Source organism: Barbatula barbatula, assembly GCF_947034865.1.
Source record: "Barbatula barbatula genome assembly, chromosome: 10".
Lineage (NCBI taxonomy): Eukaryota > Metazoa > Chordata > Actinopteri > Cypriniformes > Nemacheilidae > Barbatula > Barbatula barbatula.
In genome coordinates, this window is record NC_136773.1 from 17,612,386 (window position 1) to 17,639,225 (window position 26,840).

A 26,840-nucleotide genomic window follows, 5' to 3' on the forward strand; every position below is an offset into this window, starting at 1 on the left:
TCAATAATAATCAAGTGCAATCTTTTGTCCTCAGATGCATTTGACCGTGAATACAAAATGGCGTACGACCGGTTAACTCCCAGTCAGGTCAAGATGACTCACAATTGCGACCGACCACCTAGCGCTGGAGTCATGGAGTGCAGAAGAACCTTCGGGCTCCCTTTCCTGTGACCTCAACTTTATTAATCTTCTAATTTCTCCTCCTTTCCTCACATTCATGGCACAAAGTCATCTACACATCCTTGAGGTCCAAGGCCCTGCCAAAGAAGTAACACTTCCATTCATGTGATCCTGAACTTTTATTGTTACCAAAGCTACCTCTGGTTCTCATGAGGTCCCATGTAGAGACAGTCCCTGGCTGTCTCTGTGACTATTTTGGCACGGGTCTAGTATGCTTTCTTCCATCTGTCTCAACCCCTATCAGGTGCTTTCGGGCCACATTTGAATCCTTTAGCTCCATTCAGGTCAACGTGAGATCTGAGGTCATTGTAGAATAGGAGCAATAGCATTGTGCTCGGGTCATTTTATCACTCCATCAGTTCACACAGAGTGAATCGTGGAGTGGATGTGGGACCAGTAGCTGTAAAACAATCAAACTGCAGTCACATTTAGGACGCATAGTTTAGAAGCACAATGAACAACCCCACTACACACAGTCCACTGGCGTTTATGTGCACTTGTATACAGTGTAACGCCTACGAAGAGACTTTTGTGTACATATGTGTATTATTATTTTAAATATTTGTATGATAGTTATATTTTAAGACTGGAATTTATTATAATTGATGCATCTCTGTTTGTAAAGAATATGCTGTTTGCTTTGTGTACAGATTTCATTTCGCGTTGTGTTCGATGTTCTGGTCCTGGGGACCAGTTGTGGTTAACTGTCAGTGACGATATGGATTTAACTCCTGAGGTACAGAACTGGACCAAATATGAATTCATGAGTTTATAAGGCCTTTTACATGGCGAGTTGTACGTTCAGTGGGATTTTGAGGATAATGCCTTATCTTGGGGCGGACCAATCATGTAAAAACATTATGGAGACAAATTATAACAGGGTATTAAGAGTAATGAAGTATATAAGTAGGAGTAAGGAATAAAGAGTAAAAATCGACTGTTTTTATGAGTCTGCATTTGACCAGTTAAAGTACTGTTACATTTTTTCAAATTTTTGTAACATTTAATTTATATTGTACAGTGACGCGTAAACACAAGTACCCATTGTCATGATACAAATAACACAAAGCCTCTGAGCATACAAGCACTTATTTTAGTCCAATTTGATCTCTCAACATAAACGTAATAACTGGAACTGTTGTATTTGAATACCATTCAATTTTATCAATGTTATTTGAAGATGCACTTTGAATCTGTTTGGTTGGTAGAAGAGTTTCTGAATTTTAAAAGCTTCTGATAAACGCAGTTTACCATCAATGTGAAAAAACTGTACATGTATTAATACACAGTGATGCATTGATGTTTATGCCCTGGGTGGGAAAACAACAGATAATACTGCCCCATGTTGGATACATATTTTTACAAAAGTGTTATTTTGTTTGGTGACCTGATGCTGTGTAAAACTACACATTTACTACAAACTAAATATATTATTACACTGCTGACCATGTTGAAGCCGTTTTTCTATCACCTGCTTTGTAAGATCATTTGGCATAGTAGTGAAAAAACTGATCTATTTCATGGTAAGCTCATTTAAAGGTGGTAATGTGTAAGATGGTTAATTGTTTGTTTGTTTTTTACATTTTATGTTAGGGCAACGTGCTTTACATATCACTCCTTTTGTTACTTCTATTTATATTATAGAAGAGTTTGGTTCCAAAATGAGAACTCAGTTTTTCCAAATGTTGGAATGTTTACAGTTTTTGTAAATTGTGCATTCCAATAAATATCAATGAAACTGCAGGTTGGTAACTCAAAAAAATACAGCTAACTAACACAATAAACATGATTTTTGAAAATCATAAAAATGGAGATCTCATTTTGGAACCAAACTGTTCATTTGTATAAATCATTTTGTCCGATCTGAGCCAGATCTAAAAATGTTATGAACTGTAAATAAACATACGTTACTCAAACCAGCTCCAGTATTTTTGTTACTGTTCACTTGAAAAGAGAACAACACATGCCACATTTAGAACCCTCTTTTAATTTTACACTCAAACAAGTGAAGAGACACATGACATCCAGAAACAACCCTTGTCTCTATATTGTTCAAACAGCAACATGTTTTGTTTCACAATACTTTGTCAGCATAATATACAATCAAAGAAAAACATGAGACAATTTAAAAATTATTTTTCTTTTTTCAGATGTCAAATACTTAAAAGAAGTTAATTTTGACTTGTCATAAAATTATTTATTCATTAATTAGTTTATTTACTATCATTAGTCTTGTCATGCTGTCAGTCCTTTACATTATTGTTGGATGACTTTGTGACACTGAACTGGAATGGCCGCAATACATCTAGAATTGATGATGAAATAAAAATTTGGAATGGTCTCTTATTTTTTTCTGCGGCTATATATCAGCATTAGTAATAAATAGTTATGTTATACGACTACTTTTTTGTTGAAAAAAATTTAAATAATATTTTACAGCACATCATCTGTATTTAAAAGGCTCACTAAAAAACGTTTTCTTGTTAGAAAAATGATTCCATTGCAGAATTACATCATTTACAATACGATCACAATTTCTCTAAATTAAGTGACTTCTGCATACATTTTGAAAATAGCTTAACCATATCTATCTAAAAACTCACAATATAAATCACAATATAAATAAAAAACAATTTGTTGTGATATCCAAATACTAATAACAATTAAAGGGACATTACAGATATGTCTGCATTAAGACCATTTAAACATCACCCTATGGCGTTAAACTGGAAATATGTGACACAGGTAATACGATTTGCCCTTTTCCTATGTTGATGCTGTGATTTTGCGTATGTAGTCACAAGTGTATATTTTTGGTATAAACATAGAAATAACTAAATTGTTATATTGCATCAGCTTTTTCACAAAAAACGTATATTGTATATAAAGTAACAGTTCAGAACACTTGAGTTGGTATCACGTGACACAAGTGTCTCCACATGGAAATGTGTTGCGGGTTGACATTGAGGTGTAATGAAACCACAGGTCCCACAGCTGTGCTCAGATGGACACGGGACACATAATGATTCGGTCTTCTAGCATCACACTGAGCACCAGGAACACAAAGTAGAGAACGAACATGGTGAATCCCAACACTTTATTCATCCTCCACTTACAGGCAGCGATGGAAATAGTGACAAAGAGGAGCATGAGGAAGAGCAGTACGATGGCACAGAAGAGCCCGTTACTGCTCACCGGCACCGGAGCAAATGAATGGTAGAACGAGAACATCAGCCAAGGCACCGGCAACCTGCAAAAGCGTGTGAAATACAGATGCATTATGGATATACATAAATAAATGGCTGTTGTTTTGTTGCACTCACCCCATGGTGATGTCAAAAATGTTGCTGCCTACAGAGCTGGAGACTGCCATGTCTCCCAAGCCTTTTCGAGCAACAATCACGCTGGTTATAAGATCAGGAATGGATGTTCCTGCTGCCAGGATTGTAAGACCCATGATCTCCTCGGAAATGCCAATGGTCTCACCCACCTAAGAGAGAAAAAAATGCTTTTTTACTGATGAATGAGACTGGCTTTGAAGGACAATGTTTTCTACACTTACCTGGTGTGCCCACCACACCATAAGATAAGAGAATATAGCAATCCAGACTATCGAGCCAAGAAAAGTGATGGCGAAGAACTTCTTAGATGCCTGTAAAACACAGTCAACTACAAGATCAGACATTATACAACTGGTGAACCACATACAAACACATAATAATTGTATATTCATAAAAGTTTTTTGTTTCGTATTTGGTTTCTCACAGGGTTTCTGACGTCTGGAACTGTGAGCCACAGTGGGAAGATGATGGGCAGCAGAAACAAATATGTAGCCTGTTTACGTCTGGTGTCTGGCCACTCTAAGGACAGGGGTTCTTCATTGTCTCCCTCTCCAGCTTCATCTTCTTCATCGTCTTCGCTGTCCTCATTGCTGTCTTCATCACTCTCATCTTCCTCACTGCTGTCAGACTCGTCCGTGCCTCCTGGATTCTCTGATCCGCCTCCTGCCGCAACGTCGCTTTCCTTAATGGAGAGTTTAGCAAGTTAAAGATTCAATAAGACACAAGTGTCTCGGAACTTCCGCCTCTTCCGAACCACTTTAAGACGCAGGAATGGTCCCACCTTTTGTGTCTCAGTCTTCTGATTCGCTTCTCCTTCCTTTGCTGCAGGACTTGTGTCATCCGAATCGTTGGGCTGGTCTGTTTGATTACCAACTAACAAAAAAACAAGCATAAAAATATGAACATGAAAATAAGTTCAATAAGCATAAATGTAGCAACACTCCTACTTCTCTCAGATATGGAGTGAAGGTGTATTCAATGTCGCTACAGTTTGGCTTGGATTTGGCACAAGATAATCCTGGCTGATTCCAAGCTTCTCATATTTAATTCATGAGATGGAGCATGGTCATTATGTCAGCTAATGTGTAAAGCAGCTCTCAAGAAGAAACAAAAGGTGGAAACGTGGAATGCAGGATGCTGCGCATACGACAAAATGGGCCAAACTCTTGGCAGCGTGCCCTCTCTTTGTACCTTTCATCCAACACACAGCTGGTAGTACAGCGCTTGTGGAAATGCGACATTAATAAGCATTATGAATATGTAACAGAGCTCATCTGTGATGCAGATGCACAATGCACTGACCTGTCTACAAAGCTCCGTGCAATCATAATTAAACAGACCAAGATTATTAAATCTCACCTTCGCCCGATTTTTCCTTCTTTTTGTTCTCTACCTTCCCCCGGGCCATGCTGTTCAAAATCTGAGCCTTGTCTTTAAATTTCACTGCAAACCAGGAAAGGAAGAATATAGCTGTGATATTTTGTTCTTGAATGTGGACTTGATCTTGACTGTAACTGTCAACAATGGGACAAATTACAAATGTGCTTTTTTTCAGGGTCGTAATACAATGTGATGTCCTCGCATCTCACAGGCAAATTACAAAAAAAGGCAACCACATCACAAGAACGACATCACGTACACTAAACCCCTTACCTTTACATTCCAAAGAGCTTCTAGCCTTTGCACCGCCATTTAACACTGACTCTAATGAGTAAAAGTAGATTCATATAACATAAATACCATGATGAGTGTCACTCAAAACCACACATATCCTCACTGAAAGATATTTGCACATGCACATTTTTATTTTCGTCTGTTTCTGTTTAATAAAGCAATAAGCCCCAAGAAGCAGTGGGTTAAAGTGCATTTTATAACAACCAAGGAATCTGGCTAAAACCCACTTAGCTGTAATAAAATGCACTTATAACCCACTGCTCCGCGGGTTTAGTGCTTTTTAAAACAGTTATTCCATATGCGTAGCAAGGCCATGCAGCAGAGATGCAACAACACTGGCAAAGTGATTAGGATGTGTAATGCGGTCAGCAGTTATCAGGTCTTTTATAACGGCTTAGAACACGGCTCAAGGACCAGAACTGACCGTTTCAATAAATGTTATTTTAGCCTTTATAAAAGTACCACAGCAGTACTATACATTTTTGCATTGCATTACCTTACATTAAACATTATGAGTGTCAAATGAATGCAACTGATCAAAATGTAGTAAGCCCAATGTAGTTTGTCACAGCATCAATATGAATGAATGGCACGAATGAAAATATAAGTTTGTCAAAAGAATACAGCCTATCAAAAAAAGCATGAGCTGCAGGAGACTGGCTCTGATCCAGACTTTATGAGCTCAGTCAAAAGCTGCTTAATAAGATGGAGCAGTATAGTGCTGAGAGGTTGTGTTTAGACACTGAGAGCACAGGTACTGCACGGCTGAAGGTCATCAGCCACAGGAGACCCCACCCATCAAACCACGGACCCACAGAGACCTCACCAACAGGGTTACTGCTATATTACCCGAACTGTCAGCCACTGTGGGGAGTCTTGACTACTGTATGTCAATGCACCTTCCAAACATACTGTATGTCAATGTATATTTTCTAAATGTATGTTTTATTATGTCAATTCTTGTTTTTTTGGTTGTTTTTTGTCATTCTGCACATAATTGTATGTGCAAGGTGAAAACTGTAGTCTACTTTGTGACATGCAGGTTGATGTGACATCACAAACTGTCCTAGAGCCACTGCTTTAAGCCCATACCTCCTCTCACTTCTATGAATCACTCTTCACTCCATATACCGAGAAAGAGCTATTTGTCTTCTTAGTATCAATCAGGATTTAGTACAGTCATTATACATGCCTTGCTAATCCATCTGTACTACGAGAAGGACAAATGGACTCCTCTGTTATACAGCATCTGAGATAACAGATTATCAAATTTTGATCTTTACGTTTCAGTGTTTCATCGAAAATACACCAACAGTTCTGTGGCGGTCTGTAAAAGGGTCCTGTATAACATTAAAAAACAGGAACTGTGATATCTGAATTTTTTAAGTTGCTTTGTTTCCTCGTTTAATTTAATAAAATGTAATTTATTAATGCATATAAAAATTAGGCGTTGGGGGTTGAGAATGCTTTCAAAATCATTTTAAGGCATTACGGTTCTTACAACAGTTAATCCAAAACGTCGATTATTTGATTCTGCTGCTTCTTAAAATTGCTCATTTTAGGATATGTCGGTATGCATACATGTGTGGAGAAGGCAATCCCACGATGCATTGCAATAAAGTTGAACGTTTCACATTAGTTACATATGTGATGTGTAATCTGCTCCTAATAAAGCTTAGGTGTTGTTCACATAACACCAGAGTGGAACATCAGAAAACTTCGTGCAGTGTTTTACTAATGGGTTGTCATTATGAGGGCGCAGACACTGAAGTGCTCTTACCTTCTCCTAGAGGATCAAGTGTGTGAATCATCAGCTGGAAGATGGTGTTCCTCATGGTGCTGTTGTGCAGAGAAGCAGAACTGCCCCCGCGCTGCAATGTGGGCTTTAGCTAAACAAGAGGAGATACAAATTATGATTTGAGTGCTAAATAATCATGTAAAGAAAATGAACCTTTGCATGGAGGAGTGAAAGGTAAATCATGTATTGTGTTAAATGATTCATCTATCACTTTTGGTTCGTTTTTTATATGTATGATGTGGACTACCTTTAATCGATTCCTGTCGTCTGGTTCAGGTGCCCTGTTTTCTTCACCTGAGGTCCCATCATCCTGTGTGCAACAACATTACAGAAAAAGATTTGATATTGGACTTTTAATTCTTCTTCCTAAAGAACTGTTTACTGTACTGTTTAGATCGGCTCATTCAGCTCAATGATTTCCTCAAACATTGACAATTTTATGAACACTTCACATTATAGATTGTCATACTACTATAATCTGCATAGATAAACATATTAGAATAGCCTACATGAGAGATGCTACAAATGCATACAAAATAATGAAGCTAATATAAGCATTATTCAACCACCTTTCCTCCAATAACGTATACAAAATCTGTGCATACAGTATATCTATTGTAAAGGCTGCACTTGGTAATCGTCTCTAATAAATTCAATACAGTGGGTTTAATTTAACTGAGACCCTGAGGTCCTGTGGCTTGAGTAAGCCTTCTTACGCTGTATAAGCTTCAATCACATCAGGTTTAAACACTATATGTTACACTGTTTGTACATCACAGCAGACCCTCAAAGGATTAGGTGAACATCTTTGATCACGGAGTGCCAACATATTCAAAGTCCATGAAATAAAGTGAGCTACGCACATACCCACAAACCCACTACGCGAATATAACTTTTTAGTAAGGATGCATTGAGTCATATTTTCTTCATTAAGAAGTTTAACACAAAGAAAGTGTGTGAATGATTTTATTATGTGTTCGGGCCGTGTCACTTGTACAGATGGAGCTGTGAGTGTCACCCAAACGCACCTGCTCCAAATACCTCACTTATTGCAAGACAACTCATTAACAATGTCTGGGCCCAGCAGACACAAGAGATCCTTTTCATTTTTGCTTATCAAAGGAAAACGCAAACACATGCGTATCTGCTAATTGAATAAACATAAGTGACAAGTGGGATGCTATTGAATCTCTGTTATCAAATCTACGAGCAGAGCAGAACAGAGGCTCATTCCACATTAGAAGGTTAACCAAACACCAAAATAAACATTTAAAAGTGTGATGCTTTTTTAAAGACAATATGTGCCATTTTTATGATCTTTATATTAAAATCAACTTCGTTTTATCAACCAATCATTATTTTTACCTTTGGTTTATTAGTGGTTAATAATTTCCCACTTAACCATTAAATTAATCTACACAATCTGAATCATGTTGCATGAGAACTGTGATCTGGATTAGCCTTTTTATTCACTGTGATTGTAAACGATGAGCATTTTAGTTTAAAGATGAAAGCAAAAAACACATGAACCATACCTTCTCCGGTTCTTCCACCGCAATCACTTTGACGATGCTCTTGTGTTTCCCGAGCTGAGTCTTAACTGCTCGCTCAATCTGTACGTTGAACTTCATGAAGAAAACATAGAGAACATAACCACCCACCAGCATCATACTCTCCCACCACATAATGTAGTTGTCCAAAAAAAAGATAATGAGCATGATGAGATCGAGGATGTAGAACGACACGTCCCGAAACAGAGGCCACCAGGTGAGGTGAAGCATTTCCCGGGAGAACAACGCACACATTCCAATCACAAATAAAATATTAAAGACAGCCGAGCCAACGATGGTTCCAATGCCAACATTGCTATGCGAGATGAAGACACCGATCAAGGACGTGAAGAGTTCAGGAGCAGAGCCTCCAGCAGCCATGAACGTAGCCCCTGCCACATCATCTGATATTTCCAGTTTGTCTGTGATAACCCCCAGCGTCGGGACGAAGAACTCATCGCACACGATGGCCAACGAAACAAACATGTATACCATTCCAAAGATGTGGAGAGAAACCCAGCCTTTGCGTCGCTCCTCAATGGTGAAGATGTCCTCCGGGTACTCGCCCTTCATGTGTGGTGCATCTCCAGGACTGGAAGCTGTAGTGTTGGCCATAGTGGTAGTGCCGGTTGATGGAGTGGGAACGAGAGTGGGTTTTGGAAGGTTTGGGTCGACAAAGATGCACTGGATGATCGTCCTGTTTGTGGCTGTTGCAGGTGGCTCTGTAGTTGTGGATATTTTTGTAGGGGCTGAAGTCCTAGGTTTGTCTGACGGTCGGACCTCATCTGTTTGTTGTGACTTGACATCAGTTAAAATACTAGCCCCTATCTCCTCCAACAGTCCCACTAGAGTAGGTCCAGAACCTTCATCAGTGTTCTCCGCTATCTGAGGTTCTGGCCAGGGTTCTGGTAGCTTGGCTCTAATTGTCAGCTGGTATAAGGAACACAGGAAAACGCCAGAGAGAAGAAATATAATCCGGCTCAGATGGAGTCTCTTTCGTCGAGTCAGAAACATTTTCGATTATGCTTCCTAAAGGGCACCAAGTTTTTGGTTTGGGTAATAAAACCCAGCACATCCAAACTTTACCCCCAAAAGATGCCGGGGAGTGCAGGACGCTCTTACAGAATGAGTCATCTCATTTTTTCTGTAGTGCAGGTCTTTTCTCACAGCGCTTACTGTGGGTGAAACAAATAAAGAGTGTAACAATTGTTTAAACAACACAGAAAGGAGAAGACATGACAAACAGGACTACAGAATATCACTTATACAACGTAGCTTTTCAATTCCATTGAATCAGAAATGAAAAATATTTTGAAATTTCTAAATGAATGAATCTGAAGGAATTGAAAGCATATCTTGCACATTTCTATTTAAGAAAAGAGAATATAAAATGGCAATATCTGAGGTTCATGGCAACCTTGGAAACGTTCAAATTGTTAACAAATATAATGTGTCGTAAGCAGTTTAATAATAAATACACGTTAAATATCTGTGCACGTACACTAAATAGATGAATTTACACAAACAGGGTGACCAGATGGCAACAGGTTGCTATAACAGTACTGGACTTGAAAACGAATTAAATAACTAAGTAACCCGTTTATTCAGAAATCAAAACGGACAGTTATTTTATTCTCAACAAAGAAAACATGAATACACTTAGAAAACGTACCGGTTGATGACGCTGCGTGCCATGCGGTGTTGCGGAGTTGCATGAAGCGCTGCGGTCTCACAGCTGGGCTGCAGGGAAAGACACGGATGATGCTGTGAGCGCTGGTTCAGGTCATCCAGGACAGATCTTCAGCGTGGATCAGCACAATATCTAATACCTGAAGCCTTATAAGAGGATTAGCCGCACTCTCTCTTCACTCTCTCATTGTGTCTTGAATCATTTCATCCCAATTGCGCATTCAGAATTTTAGAAAGTGCTAAATGAATTCAAATGTATCCAAACTATGAAATAAACTGAAGTGTAAAAATACGTTTTCATCTTTTAATTAGGATTATGGATGAACGATTTGTGTAAACATGTTTTTGATTTGTTTTAAAGTTTGTTCGGGACCGCGTATGTTTGTGTGAACTAGGTCTCCTGAAAATCACTATATGCTAGATCTGCTTACATTTTTCTTATTTTAACGAGCGAGAAAGTGAATTTTAAAATAAATATACGATATCCATCTCTCGGTCGCAAACCAGGAACGAATCGGCAGGTGTTTGTTGTTTCCGCACGGCCCGCTTACCACGGCGCACACATGGTGGAAAAGGATTTTGTCAACTATGGGTAAAGAAATCTTGACGTTTTCTTAAATTAAGCAAAGCATTTTGTGTGGATGTCAACGCGTTGTTAACAAGAATTGATTATATGACATGTATGTTTTTCTGATCGCTTTATTATGATTTAGTCCCATTTTGATGCGAACCGTTGCAAAAACACTGGCAGTAATGTTGAATAGACTGTATTACTTCGCTTGGTTACATTAACTGTGTCTGTACTATTGCATCCATACCTAAAACTTGATGCTCAAATTTTACCCTTTTGTATACATTGTGTCTTTATCCTCATCTCTAGACCTCTGTGATTGACTCGTGTGTAACACATCGTTTTGTTTTAAACAGATCCTTAAAGCAGTTCGTCTCTAGCCGTTCATCATATCGTGAAACGAAGAGTTTGCAAACATGCCTACGGTGGTTCTTATGGACTCATCGCTGTCCATGACGCGACCCGTGTCAGTGGAGAGCAGTGAAGAGTTTCAGAGGAAGAACTTGGCCGTTCATGGACTAACGATGCTGTTCGAACACATGGCAACAAATTACAGACTGGAGTTCACGTCGCTTGTCGCTTTCTCCTCCCTCTGGGAGCTTCTGGTCCCATTCACCAGAGATTACAACACTCTGCAGGTGAAACACCAGGCCAGACAGCCCAAATTCAACAAAACAATAACACTCAGTGGACTATATCATATCTTTCCCTGTTGGGGGTCTTGACTACGTGTCTACTTGTTTTGTAGGAGGCCTTAAACAATCTTGAAGACTATGATAAGACCTGTCTGGAGGCTGCACTGCAGGGTGTCAGTAATGTAGTGCAGCAGGAATGGGGAACCGCCTGCCCTTGCCAGGTATAATATAAAATAATATTTTTGCACAAGCAGCTATTGGTCATATGACATGCTGTAATGATGGCTCTGAGGTTTACGTTGATCAGGGTAGATGCTGTTCTCATGGTTGTTTTTAGGTGGTGCTGGTTACCGATGGTGCCATGGGGATTGGCCGTGGTTCTTTGCGCCATTCCCTGCAAACAATGAAACAACGTACGGACGATAAGAAGTTCCCTCTGCCTTTCCCGTTCCCTTCCAAAATCTATGTCATGTGCATTGCCAATGCAGAGGAGGTACAACAGACATGCACACATCTGATATATTACATTGAGATCAAAGGATTTTGCTATTATAGAACATAAACATGCAAGCATTTATTTGCGTTTCCTATGAATTTTCCCTTTTATTCACTGTAATCTGTGTTGTGTTTTAACGTCCCCTAAAGTTTCAAGCGTCTGATGGTTTGGATAACTTGGAGCAGCTGATTAGTTTGAATGGTGGGGACGGTCAGATATACACTATGGAGGGACCCCTCTGTCTTAAAAGTGTCCAGACTATGTTTGGGTGAGTAAGTGGATGTGTTGTATTTGTTCGTGTAGTTTATTGGTCTCATTGTGATTAACAGTATCACTGTGCTTGTTTTGGCAGTAAGCTGATTGACCAGGCATACTCTACCTTACATGCTGTGCTGCGCTGCGGGAACCTGGCTTCTGACGTACAGGTCTTTCCCAAGCCAGAACCAGTGCTGATAGATGAGGAGATAGATCCCATTCCCAGAACAGTTCAAACAGGTACAAGCAGACAGGAGTGTGATGTATAAAAAATAACGATATAAATAAAAACCTATAACTGATCAATATGGCTGTGGTTTTGTAATTCTACTGACACCTACTGGTATGGGTACAGAATCACATAAAGTTTCAGATTTCCCCCTACCCCCATTTTTTCTATAGACTTGGAGATTGTGGGTTTTATTGAGATTGGAGACATCTCCAGCCCTCCCGTTATATCCAGGCACTTGGTACTGCCCATTGCTGTGAACAAAGGTTGGTGTTTTGCTCCTTATTTGTTCCTTATTTTATTCAAATGTCTTATATTTCATAGATGAACCTCTTATCATTGACAGAGGGGGATGAGATGGGTACAGGCACCGCTGATGAGACTGAGGAAGAGCCCTCCACAAATCAGATGGCTGGCAAAAGCCCCAATTTCTGCGTACTTCTACATGGCAGTCTAAAAGTGGAGGGCATGGTGGCACTTGTACAACTAGGGTAAGAAACTATAATGACATTTCGTGAAGGACAGATGAATCACAATTGATTATGCAAATTATAGCTTTAATGTTAATGCTGTCAGAAGCGTTTTAAGTGATAAATGTTGTCGATCAATAATAGATTTAAAACTTTGTTGTGCTGATTTTTTCGTCTTGCTTTTAGGCCAGACTGGTTTGGAATGCTTTATTCTCAGGCAGACAGTAAGAAAAAGTCCAACCTGATGATGTCACTCTTTGAGCTGGGCTCAGAGCCTCTGCCCTGGCTGGGCCGAATGTCACAACTTGGTCCTGCCTCAGGTAGAGTTCTCACTCGGTTATCAGTATCTCACAGCCAGAATTCTTAAAACCCACATTAACATTTAAATAGCAAGCATAAAATTGTTGTAGTGCATTAGTTAATTGTTGAAACACTATAACAACCCAGCCAGACTAAATTGTTCGGTTAGATATTTACCTTAAAGGCACAGACATTTGGACGACTGAATTTTTATTTTCCTCCCATACTGCCTGTTCTCTTTATGTCAGAAGTCAAAGATTTGTTTTTTGTTTGAGTTTTGCCTAATGGTCATTGATTTAAATATATAAAGACTGACTCTTTGTTTTTGTTTGGTCTGTAGATGCAGCTGAAAATCCCTATGGCGAAGATGACAGTAAAAGCCCCTTTCCCATACAGCCGAAAAACAAGAGAAGTTATGCTCAGAATGTTACCGTTTGGATTAAAGCCAGTGGACTGCAGGTATACACCTATAGACACCGGACTGTTTCTCCAAAATGATAGCGACTGAGTGATTTGTTATTTGATTGTCTAAACATATTTATATTGAATGTTTCTATATTTAATTCAACAGACAGATGTGCAGAAAATTTTCCGGAATGCAAGGAAACTGCCGGAAAAAACACAAACCTTTTATAAGGTACATATTGGATATTTCATATAATGTAGATGATCTTTTGTCTTGTGACTGTCTGATAGATTTCGGATAAAAAATGCTTGCTACATTTATGGGATTATGTCGTTTTATTCCACGATTGGTATATCTTTGACAGTAAAGATTCTAGAAAATATTTCTAATGGTAAACTTAAACACGTTTCTAAGACAATTCAGAGATTATATTTGCAGATTCTGTGTATCAGCATTTTTTAGAACCGCAGACAAGTTATCTTCATATCTTCTGGCTTTGTGTGTGGTTAGAGGCCCTCGCTTACAAGGTCAAAAAAACAGTAGCTGTCAGTTATATTCTGAAATGTATCAGTGAGACAGATAGAGTTCAAATTTGAGCATTAAACAGTAATTATATCATATTCCATAAAGAATATATTTTCCAATTCACCATCAATCTTGTGCTTTAACCCAAATGTATTTGTATATTCATACTGAAGGAATTGAATCGCCTGCGAAAAGCTGCTCTGGCCTTTGGATTCTGGGAGCTTCTGAAGAGCGTGGCTGAACTTCTGGAGAGGGAATGCACTCTTCTGCCTGATTCCGCCCACCCTGACGCTGCCTTCCAGCTCTCGCACGCTGCCCAGCAACTTAAACTGGCCAGTACTGGAGACTCAAAGTATGCAGCTTTCGAACACAACATCAGCCCCATGCTCACGGACTTCTCTGGGGGTGGAGCCGAGAGAATGTAGGGGATAGGGGTACGATGCTCCCGGACTAACAGGTGTTGTGTAATGGACCTTAGGAGAATTACCTTCCCGTGGGAAATGAGATTCTGTCCTTCTGAAATACACACAATTGCCACTTTCTTTGTTCTTGTAGTGTTTATACCTCAACAAAGCCATCTTGGTAAGAGATAAGAAACAATATACTTTGTGACATGGTCATTTATAAGCATTCCATTTGAGGATAGAAAAACATTCAGCGTTTTCATAAAGTAGTGCATTTATAGGCTTTGGAATAAAATTTCTGTAAATAGCTTTTACTTGCAGCAAACAAATAAAACGAGTTGTTTTAGTTTAGCGGGCTGTTTTTTGAAAGGTAGTTGGAAGTCAAAAACCGTTCACTGACATTTTTAATAAAACATTTTTAATTGTGTTTACACTTCATGGCCAGATCCCCTTTGTTTCATGCGTTGTTCCCTGAGGTTTAAGATCTATCTTGATGTTTTTAGAACTCTGATGTGTCAACAGAGATGACTGTCAAGTCTCAGGGGCTTGCAGGATGATAAAATGCTGCATGTTCTCTGTCAAGTAAATTCATCACAGCTAACATCCAACATACTGCACATAGATGAAATGACAAAGTGTATAAATACCTTCATGGTCCTCATTAGAACTTTTTAATAAGGTAATAATTTCTCGTTCTGTTAATGTCATTTATATACTGTACAGCTTGATCGTGGTCCTCCAGTATTTCAGAGTATAGAAAGTAAATGCACTTGATTTAAAATGAGAGGAAAACTGGGGATTAAATCGCTACACAAGATGTGAAATGTAGGTCATTTCCTCCTCCTCCTCCTCCTCCTCAATTGGCTTTCCTCTTTTTGGTGCGAAACCGTCTTCTCCTTTGCTTGAAGAGGTGGCGGAAGTTAATGAAGAGGCCTGAAATTGATGGTAGATTTAGTAAAACAGCACCTGTTTATTGCTAGAACTCTACATGTGATAAACACCATCCTTAAGATTTACAGACTTTTTTAATAAAAGATTATTTATATTCACTATATACTATAAATATCGATGGATATGCCTGTTAAGCTCAGAGAACATTTAAGCACCTACTCTTTGTAAATGTAATCTATACAACATATTTTTAAACACACTTCACATACACACACGCAACTGGAATAGTCTGCTGCTTGGTTAAAGATGCTAGGCACCCTGGTTTTTACTTTAAATTTGTGTCTTATGTAGTGCTTACCCAGGAACATGAGAACCAGGTAGACCTGTAGGATGTAGGAAAAGCTGAGAGACAGGCCTGTGAATTTAGGCAGAGGAATGCTGAGAAGATTGGTTTCATCAAAGATGGGAATGGACTGGATCACCGCCACCGCTGATCAACAATAAAAGAGCAAAGAACAATAATTGTTACGTGGACATAGTAAAGTCTCATATGAAGAGCTCATGTGGTGGGAACACATACCTTCTGCAAGCACACCAAGAGGATATAAGGGTATCCATATAGTATATCTCACCCAAGTCAACAATTTCCATTCTGTATCAACGCAGGCCAACATATAGAAAGGATACCTGCAATACAGTTTAACAGTGGGGAGATTAGATGGTTGAGGAACATAAATTTGTTTGATGAAAATATTTTTTCAGCAACAAGTTGAAGTTGTGGTTCAGTGGGTGAGGAAGTGAGCCAAGCTGATTCGGTGAATTTTTCAACTACGATTCATATAGCTTGTTCAATTTACTCCTATCCTTTTTTTTTAGCAAATCGGATGTCACTGCAGTCAGCGAAGTTGATAAAACAGAAAAGCACCTTGGTTAATGTCAATAAATATTCTGTAATTTTTGCAATGCTTCTGAAAAATAATTTAGAAAACAGCATATGGTCCATTCTTTGTTTGTCCATCTTTAAATAGTACATCAAAGTAAGATCTAGAGTAGCTACTCGAAATGAACGTGCAAGCTGAAGCAATGAAAGCTTTTGTGTGACATCTCACTGGTGGCTTACACAGATGTCTGTCCTATAGTGAGCAAGAGAGAGAAGAGCAACTTGTTTTAGCATGTGATAGTGGAGTATGGATTTCCTGTGGCTGTTCAGAAACCACATTTGTGAGACAGCCATGACACCATGAGCTTAAAAGCTCTGGCTAAAAGCATTAGGCTCTTTGCATCGTCTTTCATGCTGGCTCTCGATGACATAAAAACGCAAGTCAAATGAGACGATCGATTATGCAAAGATTTGCAGTTCTGCCTCTCCTGACTCCTGAATCTGATCACGTTTTTAAGCTATAATTATACAGTTTAATGTATTGATAATTATAATGTACTAAGAGGCCCAAATCTGTTCAAATTGTCAAGTTTTTTTATTTGATCATTAACAAACTATACAAGAAATAAAATGATTATTACCATCTGGCCCGGAAAATAGAGAAGAGGAAATCCTGTAGAAAAAACTACACCAAAACATTCTGCATGTACTCACCACAAGCAGTAACTGTGTTCTTAACATGCCTTATGTTATACAATCACACATGTAAGATGCCATTTGTAGATGAATTATTCAGATGATTACCTAAATATCTCAATTGTACTCCATAGATAGAAGACAAAGAAGACCACTGGCTTGTTTTGCATCTCCTCTAAGGTACCAAATACAACAAAAAGGATGAAGTTCCTTCCCATCACCTTTGAAGAAGAGAACATTGCGGTACTGTATACTTTTCTAACAATTTACACACAATAAAAGATCTATATTGGCAATCTATATTGGAGCGTTGTACTGACCTGTATGAGAGCAGGCACGACTCCAGTTTTAACCAATCCCACAGCAGGATTAATAACTTCCATTATTGCCAGCATCTGACAAAAGTACATCACATCAGCAATGGTATGAAAGGTGTCGTAGAAAGAATCTGTTGGGAAGAAGAGAAAGGTGTTTGGGATCATACTGAATAGCCATAGCACTAACAAAGCCATGGTCATTGGTTCACATAGTGATAAAATGTATGGGTAGAATTGCTTTTATAGTTTAAACTGTTTCACACTGAAACATCTTTTTGTGCACATGCTTGCGAATTCAGACATGCAAACTGCTTCCTGTGCAACAACATGCTCTATGAATAGCAAATATGGCAATTTGCATAGTTGATCTGTAGACCTCAGAAAAAACAAAATCCTTTTGCAAGCAACAATAATAGACTTTTAACCAAGGTATATGGGACTTACCTTGCCCGAGTATGAACAGACGTACAGTCATATTAACAAAGATCCAGGAATAGCCAAGGAACTGGACCAAGTTGTACATAAAAAGAAAACCTTTTTTCAAGCCTAGATAAGCTGCGAACACACAAAAAAAACATTACAAAACGAGTAATGAATTAATATTATTAAGTTGACCCACACAATAATTTCAACTCCAAGAATGAAAAATATACTTACGGTCCTTTCGGACTCTTGACTCAATGCTGACTTTATTTATTTTCTCTTCCTGTATACAAAAACAAGTCTGAGACGTCAGACAAACATACAATGAAGCCAAATAAATATATTTCTCCATCAATCGTTTCTCATGACCTTTTCTCGGAGCTCCATCTCTGCATCCGACTCGTCCAACCACCGGTCAAAATCAGGCGCTAGAAACAACGGTTTCTTCTCCTGCTTAGTGAGTCGATCCCACCAAACGTGCTCTTGTTTCCTCACTGTGATGTTCACCTGCCGCTGAGTTGATTTATGTTTGACCTGCGCACATTTTTCAAAGGGAATATGATTCCGACATAAACACAACTTACAGCACCAAACTAAACATACTTCTGTCCAAACAAGACGACTCCTACCTCAGGTTTAACTGGTTTTAAGAATTCCAAGCTGAATTCATATTCGTTTTCTCCTTTCGCCCCATGGCCTTGGCCTAAAAAAGAACAAATACCATGAATAAACACAACTAAAAAGTAAAATCCTCAAGTGGTGGTGAAAAATGTGTGACTTGTACCCCTGAAGTGAAGGACGTTCTCTTCCAGGCAAATGATGAGATTCTGAGTGACAGAGACAGAATGAAACCAGAAGTGTGAGATTTTAAGCTCCTCCCGCTGTCTTGCTACATCAGTACACTGAACATAGACTGTATCATGTATTTATAGTTGAGACCACTTATTAAAGCAGGAGTTATACAGAAAAACATTGAAGAAAGATTATCTTATAAAACAATTCATTATTTGGCTTGTGTGATCGGGTTTGGTTGATACACATTACTATTTACAATGTTACAATGCAAAAATGTCTTATACAATCCATGTTCTTATACCTTACATAGGCGCTCTATAGGGAAAACATTGTAACAGTTCCCAAACCCCTTCATTTGCATAAAGTGTTTTCAAAGCAAACGTATAATAAACAACAGCAATGCCTCCTTTGTTCCAGATCTCTCCGTGGAAAATGTATTTTTTCACACTATCCTAATAAGACAACAGGTCAAACATGTTTTCAGGACGGGTTAGTTAATAAAACATGCCCTGTCATTCTAACCGGGACATATGGCTAATGGCTCCAGTAGGATCAAGTCTCTCCCAATCAATGAGATCTTTATGTATCCTCTTGCGATGTAGACTTTGACATCCTTCATCACAATATCAACTCAGGAGTTACACAACAACCGATATGTATTTATGTCTAATGCACTTGCATTACAACTAATGCAACACGTCCCAGATACCCGCAGGCAAAATAACACAGTGCGTGAACGAGAGGAAGCGTTTCATTCATCGCATGTTACCTGGGCATCACTGATTTCCACTCGCAGGTAAATGTCATTGTGTCGCTGGGCCCAGTACACGTGAGGGGTAAGAGTCTGCATAGCAAATTCTCACGTTAAAAATGCTATTTACGCAAATTTAACAGTGCACGACAGGCGATGTACAGCGCGCGCGTCCACCGGAAGACGTTCCCGAGGATTCTCTCATATGCCCAGAATATTCTACTAGCGCGCATGCGCGGGTGTAACGTAACAGAGGTGCGCGCGCATCTGTGGAATTCGATAACTCCGTTTACTTTCCCTTTTTTAATAAAGAGATTTATACATTTCGTCTATGAATGAGGTGGCAGCGTTGCATTTTCGCACAGTAGGTACTCTCCCCGCCAACAATGGCGCCGTGACGTTATTTATAACACTTTTAAGCCTTTGCTGACGGAAGTAGTCTGCACGGCCAAAGTGCAATATAGGCCGAGCTCGTTTTAAAATAAACATGAACGACTCAAATAAAACATTCTTGCAATGTGAATACAGCCGACGGATGGAGTTACCTTGTGAAATATAATCTTGCATAGATTACAAGAAGTTTTACTTATAATGCAGCAGCATTCCGAGTTGGATTCCCTGCAGACAAGTGGTTCAAAATGCCGGGTTCTGCTGGGTTTGACTGGCAGTGTAGCAGCACTCAAAGCGCCTTTGTTGGTAAGACAACTCCTTGAACTACAAGAGGTAGGTGTTTTATATACATATAGACAATTTCTGTTCAAACATGTACTTACATTTCCGTTTCATGTATCCACCAGATGGGGCTAAAGGGCATTTTAACTGGGTTACATTGGTCATTTCAATCCTTACTGCCGGTCTAAAGTGCTAAAACAAATGTTTATTGCTCTATTCTCCAGGTTGATGTACGTGTGGTCACCACAGACCACGCCACACATTTTTATGACATCAATGAAGTGCCTGTCCGTGTATACACTGATAAAGATGAATGGGAGGTGTGTTGCCCGTCTTCGAATAAATGCCTTTTATTGTTATATGATAGGTCAAAGAATAAAAAGCAATGTCTTGTGGTCCAACTGGGCGGTTATAACATTACCAAACAATGATATGTAGATCATGCCTTGTATTTCTATTGCTAGATGTGGACAAAGCGCTGTGACCCTGTGCTTCATATTGAACTCAGACGTTGGGCGGATCTTTTTGTCATTGCCCCACTGGATGCCAACACACTTGGTAAAATCGCCAGTGGTATCTGTGACAACCTGCTGGTAAGTAATATAGGTGTAATAGGAACTATACTGCAGGTAGAGCTATAGGATGTTGTGATGTTGATATTGTCTGTGATTTTGCATTGGGTGTGATATTACGTTTTAATTGGGCAGACCTGCGTGGTGCGGGCCTGGGACACAAACCGCCCTCTGATCTTCTGTCCTGCTATGAACACAGCCATGTGGAACCACCCTATCACTGCACAGCAAGTGGCCACACTTAAAGGCGTTGGCTACATCGAGATCCCCTGCATTTCCAAAAAACTTGTCTGTGGAGATGAAGGTATCTTCACAGAAAGTGATATCAGTGGGAATTTGTATTGATAAGAGAACCAAGTGTTGGTCAAAGATAAGAATTTCTCATTATTGTTTAAAATCATTTAGGCAGAATTTGATGATCTGTATGTGTGGGCTTTAATTTGTATGTTTCTAGTGTGAACAAATATTTTACAAATCAGTTCAATATTAGTTTCATTTTAACTTTTGTTACCTTACGTGTTTTAACATACAGTGTTTGTATCCTCACAGGTAAAGGTGCCATGGCAGAGGTTTCAACTATTGTTGATACAGTCAAACAATACCTCCAGAAACCTGCTGTATGATAAAAAAAAAACATTGTGGCAGATCAACAAAACAGAAGTTACAAGTATTGGTTCATTGCGTTTTACACAGAAATGTTTAATAAATTATACTTTTCCTGTTAAACATTTCTCTGTTCTTGACACATCTAAGCTGATTGTGCTGTGACAAATCGGCCTTCCAACGCACAAAGAAATCTCGACAAGGGTTCCAGATGCCAAGAGGTCAAAACTTTGTTGCTCGAGCCAATAAATTGAGATGCTCAGAAGTCATCTGACAAATGCATATCTGACTCCCTACTCCTAAGAAGGTTTTCACATTATTCACGAATCAATGATATCATCTTTTTATTAGCTCATCCCCTTTTCATTTGTCACAATTATATTTTAGTCCGGCCCAGCTGGCCCATCCTCATTGCGCTCGCCACTGTTAATTCTTATTCTCTCTTTCTTGGAATTAATCGTAGCGAGCGCTTCCCAGAATTAAAAAATATATGAATCTATATATATCATGTGCTCTTTAACATACACGTCAAGTGCTATCGAACTGATACTGTACATGATTTAGCATTATATTTTCCATAGGCTTACTCCAACTAGAACATTGTGAAACTAAACACTCAACCCAGTGTTTGTGACTAAGTGTAAAAAAATATAGAAATGTATACTTCGTGTACGTGCAGTTCGTGTTCATGTACTCAAACTCACACGAGGCCTATTACTAAATGTGTAATATATTCGAAAATCCACCATAATAGTCAGTGTGTCCCAGTAATTGATCCTTAGTGTTATGAGAACTTTTCTTTTTTAATGTTTAGAAGGTCAGTAAGATTTCAGAAGAATCCTTTGCAAATGTAATGCAGTGTTTATATGAACCGGTGACCTATTAGATTGTAGAAATAAATTAGATTAAGCAAAACATTATTACTGCACATATTCACTTTATAGCTGTATGTTTAAAGTTTGTACATTTTTCATAGGGATTTCTCATGGGCTCGAGTTGTACATAGGAAATAGTTGAGTTGTAAACATCTTAAAAGGAAACTATTATTTTCTTTAAATAAAAGTGTCAATCTAGAAATGTAATCACAGGATGCTATAGTGTCACACTCACATGGAGACATAAATATGTTTACACTGAGACATTGTTACTGTAATGGCATAAAATTGATGTGAGATGAGGAGATTTCTCTGGTCATATGGGGAAATTTCTGCATCCTTGCCCTGCTAAATCGTTTATGATTGGTAAACAAGTCTGTCTTTGGGGTTAGAACAATGGATGTATCTGTGTCACTGCGATATAAAAGGAGTGATATCATCCTGCTAATGTGCATGTAGAGATAAACAGCTCATGTGAAGGTTTCGTCAAGTCTGTAGTCGCATTGTTCATGAAGAACTTTTCTGGATCAGTGTTTCATTGCTATTTTCATTGGGATGTACAGTAGCCTCTTCACACGTTTTTATAAAGTGTAAAAAGGCACAATATACTAATTTAATATGATTTCCATATGTATTTTTAAAATGTTGCACTGCATTAACATCGTGTTTGAGGGTTAACAGAAATGTCCAAAAATATGACACAATAAGTTTTCCTTTTTTGTTTTTTAGGAGCTTGTTTGATATTATAGTATGTTAGCTTTTTCATTTTTGCTGTGTCATGAATACGTTCATGCCTGACTTTAAATTTTTTGTTGAACTGTTTAAATGATTGTTTAATGGCAAAAAAATATATATTATTTTACAGTGGAACTGCGGCTAATGTGTCTACTTAGCGCTGTCAATTGATTAATCGTGGCTAATCGCATCCTACATAATATACGTCTGTGTTCTGTACCTATTCATTTTGTATTTATAAAAACATGCATATATTTAAGAAAAATATAAAAATCAATAAACATTTATAATTGTAATTATTGGTAAACTTAGATAAATACCTCTAAATATTTATTAAATATATGTTTAAAAATATGCACAGTACACAGACATGTATTATGTAAACAAACTTTTATTCTGGAAGCAATTAATCATGATCAATTGTTATTTCTTCACTGTTTTATCAAATGGATATTTCAAATTTCTTCTATGTAAAGCACTTTGAATTACAATTGTGTATGAAAAGTGCTATACAAATAAACTTGCCTTGCCTTGACAGCCCTTTCTACAGAATATAGATAACAGCTGTAAGGCATATTCACTGGAATCAAACGGTCTCAACTAGCCCCACTCTCTCCTGATAGGATATGTGATCAACTTTCAAACTGAATGTGAATATATAAGTAGGAATCAATAGCAACCCATTGTGAGGGAATGATGGTGCATATTTTGACGCTTTTTTATAATGCATCCATTACACAAAGGGTGTTTTTTTCATTCACTTCATTCGTATTTGTTTTGCAAAACAGCTGAGATGTTGTCATCAGATGTAGTCATTGTTGGGTTACACATGATCCCCTGTCTGATGATGTGACTTGTCCTCTTGTCATTGGCTGCCAAGTCAGAATTTAAAAGCAGACGCCCCAGGAGGAAGAAAGATGTTTATCTGTTAGCTGCTAACAGGGAGTGACATCCAAGAACAGGAGCATAATATGGCGGGAGGGTTAAATGAAGTACAGTATTTTTTTACTGTCTAAATAATCATCATTAAAATTATGTACAGTGCTGATCTGTTTCAGTCAATGCCATTTAAAAAACTATTGTTGATATTGAGCCTCTTTTTTAATCATCACATAAATACAATTTTGCATAAAGATGTAAGCACAAATGTAAGCAGATTTAGGAGCTGCCTGCAGGCTTACTCGGGGCTCAGGTGTACCCCAGCAGACTGCCTGATGTTGGAGGTGTCAATAAGGTTGAGTAAAAACTTGTCACATTTCCTGCTTGCCATCCTTTGGGATTGTTGACATGCTCATGGCGCTGCTTCCCCAGGTAGCGTAAAGGTAATACAGACGTGGCTGATGTAACTCTACAGCTGAGTGAACTCATAGAAGCCAAGGTTTCATCACACATTTAGTTCCAAAGATTTCACATTATTAGATTGCATTTTTCCATTCACTGTAATTTACAAAGCAACAAGTTCACATTTGTTTTACATCTAGAGTTACAGGTCAGATCTGAAGTGTTACAGTTTCTGACTTTAGTTTTACTACACAGAGCTCTTTGTTTGCCAACTTAAACAAAGATAGAGTTTTGCATATTTAACAAAAATAGTAGTTCTCACAAATATAATATCACGTATTTTATCTGAAAGTACACGCATTATGTCTTATAAAAGTAGACTAAAGATCTGTTCATATGGAAACAGAATATCAGAGTAACAACTTCATATAATCATATAAAATAGGACTGGCGTTAAACTTCTGAAGGGAAACGGTCACAAGTACATAACGTAAAATCTTTCAAAGAATACTAATAAAATCTTACATAAGAATAAGTGCTATATAACGATAACCAGAATATCATATCAAGATATATCGAGATCATGTATGTACATGCACAACACATATTCTTTGTAACTAGAAATGATTGGGATTGTTTTGGCATCGTGCTCTCAGACTGTTTTTTGATTTTGAAAATTTAATTGTTTTGTTTTCCTGTTCTGTTGTAGCCTTTGGAGAAAATGCACAAGACAATATACAAAAAACTACTGACATGTGCCAATTGGTTGTAACATCCAATGCTATGGTAACTGGAAACGCTAGGTACTTTGGGGAATCCCGCTGAGACCCTGATCTTCAGATCCCTTAGGGAACATATAGGGTCTTACAGAGGATACAAGCTTGTCTAGACCCCGCACATGCATTCTCAATGGGCAAATAATTAGGCACAGTTGACAGATGTGTATTTAGTATGAGGCAACCACAAAATGTTAAGTAGTCATGGATTGTAATGTTTGGACAAATCACAACTCATAATTCCAATAACTGTTCTTTTTACAGCACAGGTTTATATAAGTTACAAAAGTGACCACATAATGCAGGTCTGGTTCACTTTAGACTACAGGGACATAAACAAAATTCATGTACCATGGATGAATGACCAAGTTTTGGCCTCCTATTCCAATTATGGTCAACCATTAACTCCAGCAGGAAGACCGGGTAATAAACAATAAACAGCTGGAGTGCTTTATCTCTGCCATCTGTGTTGTGTCAAATCTGAAATGTAGAGATTGGTATCGTCTTGGGACAACACATCACAACTGGGCCCTTCGCTCTGACTGGGTTTACTTCTGTGGAATAAGACAATCACATATAATATTATCAATGTATGAGGCAAAAATAAGTATCCATGTATGTTAATAAAAAACAAGAAAATTTACTTTATACGTATTTATATAAAAATTTGAATGCATGAATTTAACTTAACAGCTAATCAATATATAACAGTTAATAAAATATACCGTTGTTTTCATTTAAATCTATTAATTAGATTTTTTCCCCAAAAATTACAATTAATGTTTTCCCAAAATTATGACCATAACAATTATGGCCAGGAAAAGATGCCTGAAGCAAATTTTAAAAATAAGCTTGTCGTTTTTTAAAACCATTAGAAAAATGTAAGGAGGAAGAGCTGTAGAGATAGGAGAAGTCATAAGGGAAGAATCACAGATAGGATGACTCTAAAGACAACCTTTCTTAAAAGTTTTCCATAATACTACATTTAAAACTAAATTAGTTTTCTTTAATTTTTCAGATAATTTATAAATAAGTTCTATTCGTGTCGAATTATATCACTGCCCGGTGTGATGTAAAAGGTCATCTGCAGTCATACAGCTGAAGTAAATTGATATCTTATCTATCTTTATATCTACAAAGCAATAAATTTAGGCTTTCTCTGTGATTTGGAGCAATACTTTAGTTTCTTATCTTGGGCAAATGCCTAAGATTCCAATCATTATTGCCAAGAACAGTTTTTAATACCCTAGTCTGTCTTCCTGGTTGGTACTTTACAGGGAAATAAAACATCCAAGTATTCCAAGATCTAAGGTTTAAACAGCAGAACAAAAGAAATTCATAGTGATTTTTTCCCCTTACAAGAACCTGAAAGCTTCATCTTTGCCCTGGATTTCATACTATCTCTAGTCGCTTCAACATCCAGATAAGCTAGGACCCTTACTGTAAACAGTTAAAAGGTATTATCATTCCCACTGGCAATGTTTGGGTTACCTATCAGCTCTGTTTTGAGTTCTAACAGGAGGTGACGGGCCGGTCATGATGTTCAGTAAATGATCACGTGTGTGAAGGGTCTCCAATGTGTGAACTTGAATTAGTTACAACTTCTTAGATTTAGGGGTTCATACATGTCTGAAGCTTTTATCTTTTGTCTACATTAGATTTTCTCAAAGGGACGGCAGTATCATTTTCCTGATCACGGGACAATTGTGAACTTGGCTGCTGATGTTTCACAATGCTCTTAAAGGATTGCGTAATTATATCATTTTCATCTTGTTTATAATACTTTTGTCTTGTTTTACTTTTCTAATATCTTGTTTTGCAGTCACATTCCACTTGGGTCAACTTGATCTATTGTACTGACATTTGTCAGAGTAAGCATAATGGCTACTGGAACCATATGTGAAATCCTGAGAAATGGGAAGTTTTACATTCCTCTACACTGGGGAAAATGCCAGTTCTCAGAATATAAATTGTGTCAATATAAAATGTGTCAATAGATCACATTAAAGTTGGACAAGAAAGAACAGGCAAAGACTAAGGTTTGTAAGCT

General features: G+C 38.1%; 5 protein-coding genes across 10 annotated transcripts in view; 3 read left to right on the plus strand and 2 right to left on the minus strand.

Annotated features, from left to right (window-relative positions):
- The window catches only part of dennd4a (DENN/MADD domain containing 4A), a 30,893-nt gene extending 28,799 nt beyond the window's left edge, over positions 1–2,094 (plus strand). Inside the window, exon 29 of the mRNA XM_079465585.1 lies at positions 35–2,094. Within this exon, the coding sequence (XP_079321711.1) occupies positions 35–171 (137 nt within the window). The 3' untranslated portion in view covers positions 172–2,094. The remainder of the gene's footprint in view (positions 1–34) is intronic.
- Positions 2,095–2,146: 52 nt separating this feature from the next.
- Positions 2,147–10,786, minus strand: slc24a1 (solute carrier family 24 member 1). Of its 3 annotated transcripts, XM_079465805.1 has the most exons (11): positions 10,216–10,337; positions 8,529–9,718; positions 7,241–7,303; positions 6,976–7,084; positions 5,175–5,225; positions 4,881–4,964; positions 4,303–4,394; positions 3,946–4,203; positions 3,743–3,832; positions 3,504–3,670; positions 2,147–3,430 (listed from the first exon to the last, which is right to left on the minus strand). In XM_079465805.1, the coding sequence occupies exons 2-11, from the start codon at positions 9,555–9,557 to the stop codon at positions 3,181–3,183; spliced, it is 2,193 nt and encodes a 730-aa protein (XP_079321931.1). In that variant the 5' UTR covers positions 9,558–9,718; positions 10,216–10,337; the 3' UTR covers positions 2,147–3,180. The 3 variants fall into 3 exon arrangements, with proteins under 3 accessions (XP_079321931.1, XP_079321932.1, XP_079321933.1); XM_079465806.1 differs by lacking the exon at positions 5,175–5,225 and having other exon boundaries at positions 10,216–10,786; XM_079465807.1 differs by lacking the exons at positions 4,881–4,964; positions 5,175–5,225 and having other exon boundaries at positions 10,216–10,355.
- On the plus strand, positions 10,272–14,955 carry ints14 (integrator complex subunit 14). 2 transcript variants are annotated; one of them, XM_079465808.1, is made up of 12 exons: positions 10,272–10,824; positions 11,160–11,441; positions 11,552–11,659; positions 11,776–11,931; positions 12,084–12,202; positions 12,287–12,429; positions 12,592–12,684; positions 12,765–12,909; positions 13,075–13,208; positions 13,529–13,647; positions 13,760–13,825; positions 14,293–14,955. In XM_079465808.1, exons 2-12 carry the CDS (start codon positions 11,220–11,222, stop codon positions 14,542–14,544), a joined length of 1,557 nt encoding a protein of 518 aa, XP_079321934.1. In that variant the 5' UTR covers positions 10,272–10,824; positions 11,160–11,219; the 3' UTR covers positions 14,545–14,955. The 2 variants fall into 2 exon arrangements, with proteins under 2 accessions (XP_079321934.1, XP_079321935.1); XM_079465809.1 differs by having other exon boundaries at positions 10,807–10,912.
- On the minus strand, positions 14,671–20,029 carry hacd3 (3-hydroxyacyl-CoA dehydratase 3). 2 transcript variants are annotated; one of them, XM_079465811.1, is made up of 11 exons: positions 19,822–20,029; positions 18,515–18,557; positions 18,360–18,433; positions 18,100–18,264; positions 17,965–18,013; positions 17,752–17,862; positions 17,311–17,438; positions 17,099–17,211; positions 15,995–16,101; positions 15,773–15,904; positions 14,671–15,456 (listed from the first exon to the last, which is right to left on the minus strand). In XM_079465811.1, exons 4-11 carry the CDS (start codon positions 18,115–18,117, stop codon positions 15,380–15,382), a joined length of 735 nt encoding a protein of 244 aa, XP_079321937.1. In that variant the 5' UTR covers positions 18,118–18,264; positions 18,360–18,433; positions 18,515–18,557; positions 19,822–20,029; the 3' UTR covers positions 14,671–15,379. The 2 variants fall into 2 exon arrangements, with proteins under 2 accessions (XP_079321937.1, XP_079321936.1); XM_079465810.1 differs by lacking the exon at positions 19,822–20,029 and adding an exon at positions 19,295–19,491.
- Positions 19,491–23,266, plus strand: ppcdc (phosphopantothenoylcysteine decarboxylase). Of its 2 annotated transcripts, XM_079465812.1 has the most exons (6): positions 19,491–19,640; positions 19,874–19,999; positions 20,173–20,268; positions 20,413–20,541; positions 20,656–20,824; positions 21,070–23,266. In XM_079465812.1, exons 1-6 carry the CDS (start codon positions 19,608–19,610, stop codon positions 21,141–21,143), a joined length of 627 nt encoding a protein of 208 aa, XP_079321938.1. In that variant the 5' UTR covers positions 19,491–19,607; the 3' UTR covers positions 21,144–23,266. The 2 variants fall into 2 exon arrangements, with proteins under 2 accessions (XP_079321938.1, XP_079321939.1); XM_079465813.1 differs by lacking the exon at positions 19,491–19,640 and having other exon boundaries at positions 19,866–19,999.
- The last annotated feature ends 3,574 nt before the right edge of the window (positions 23,267–26,840 follow it).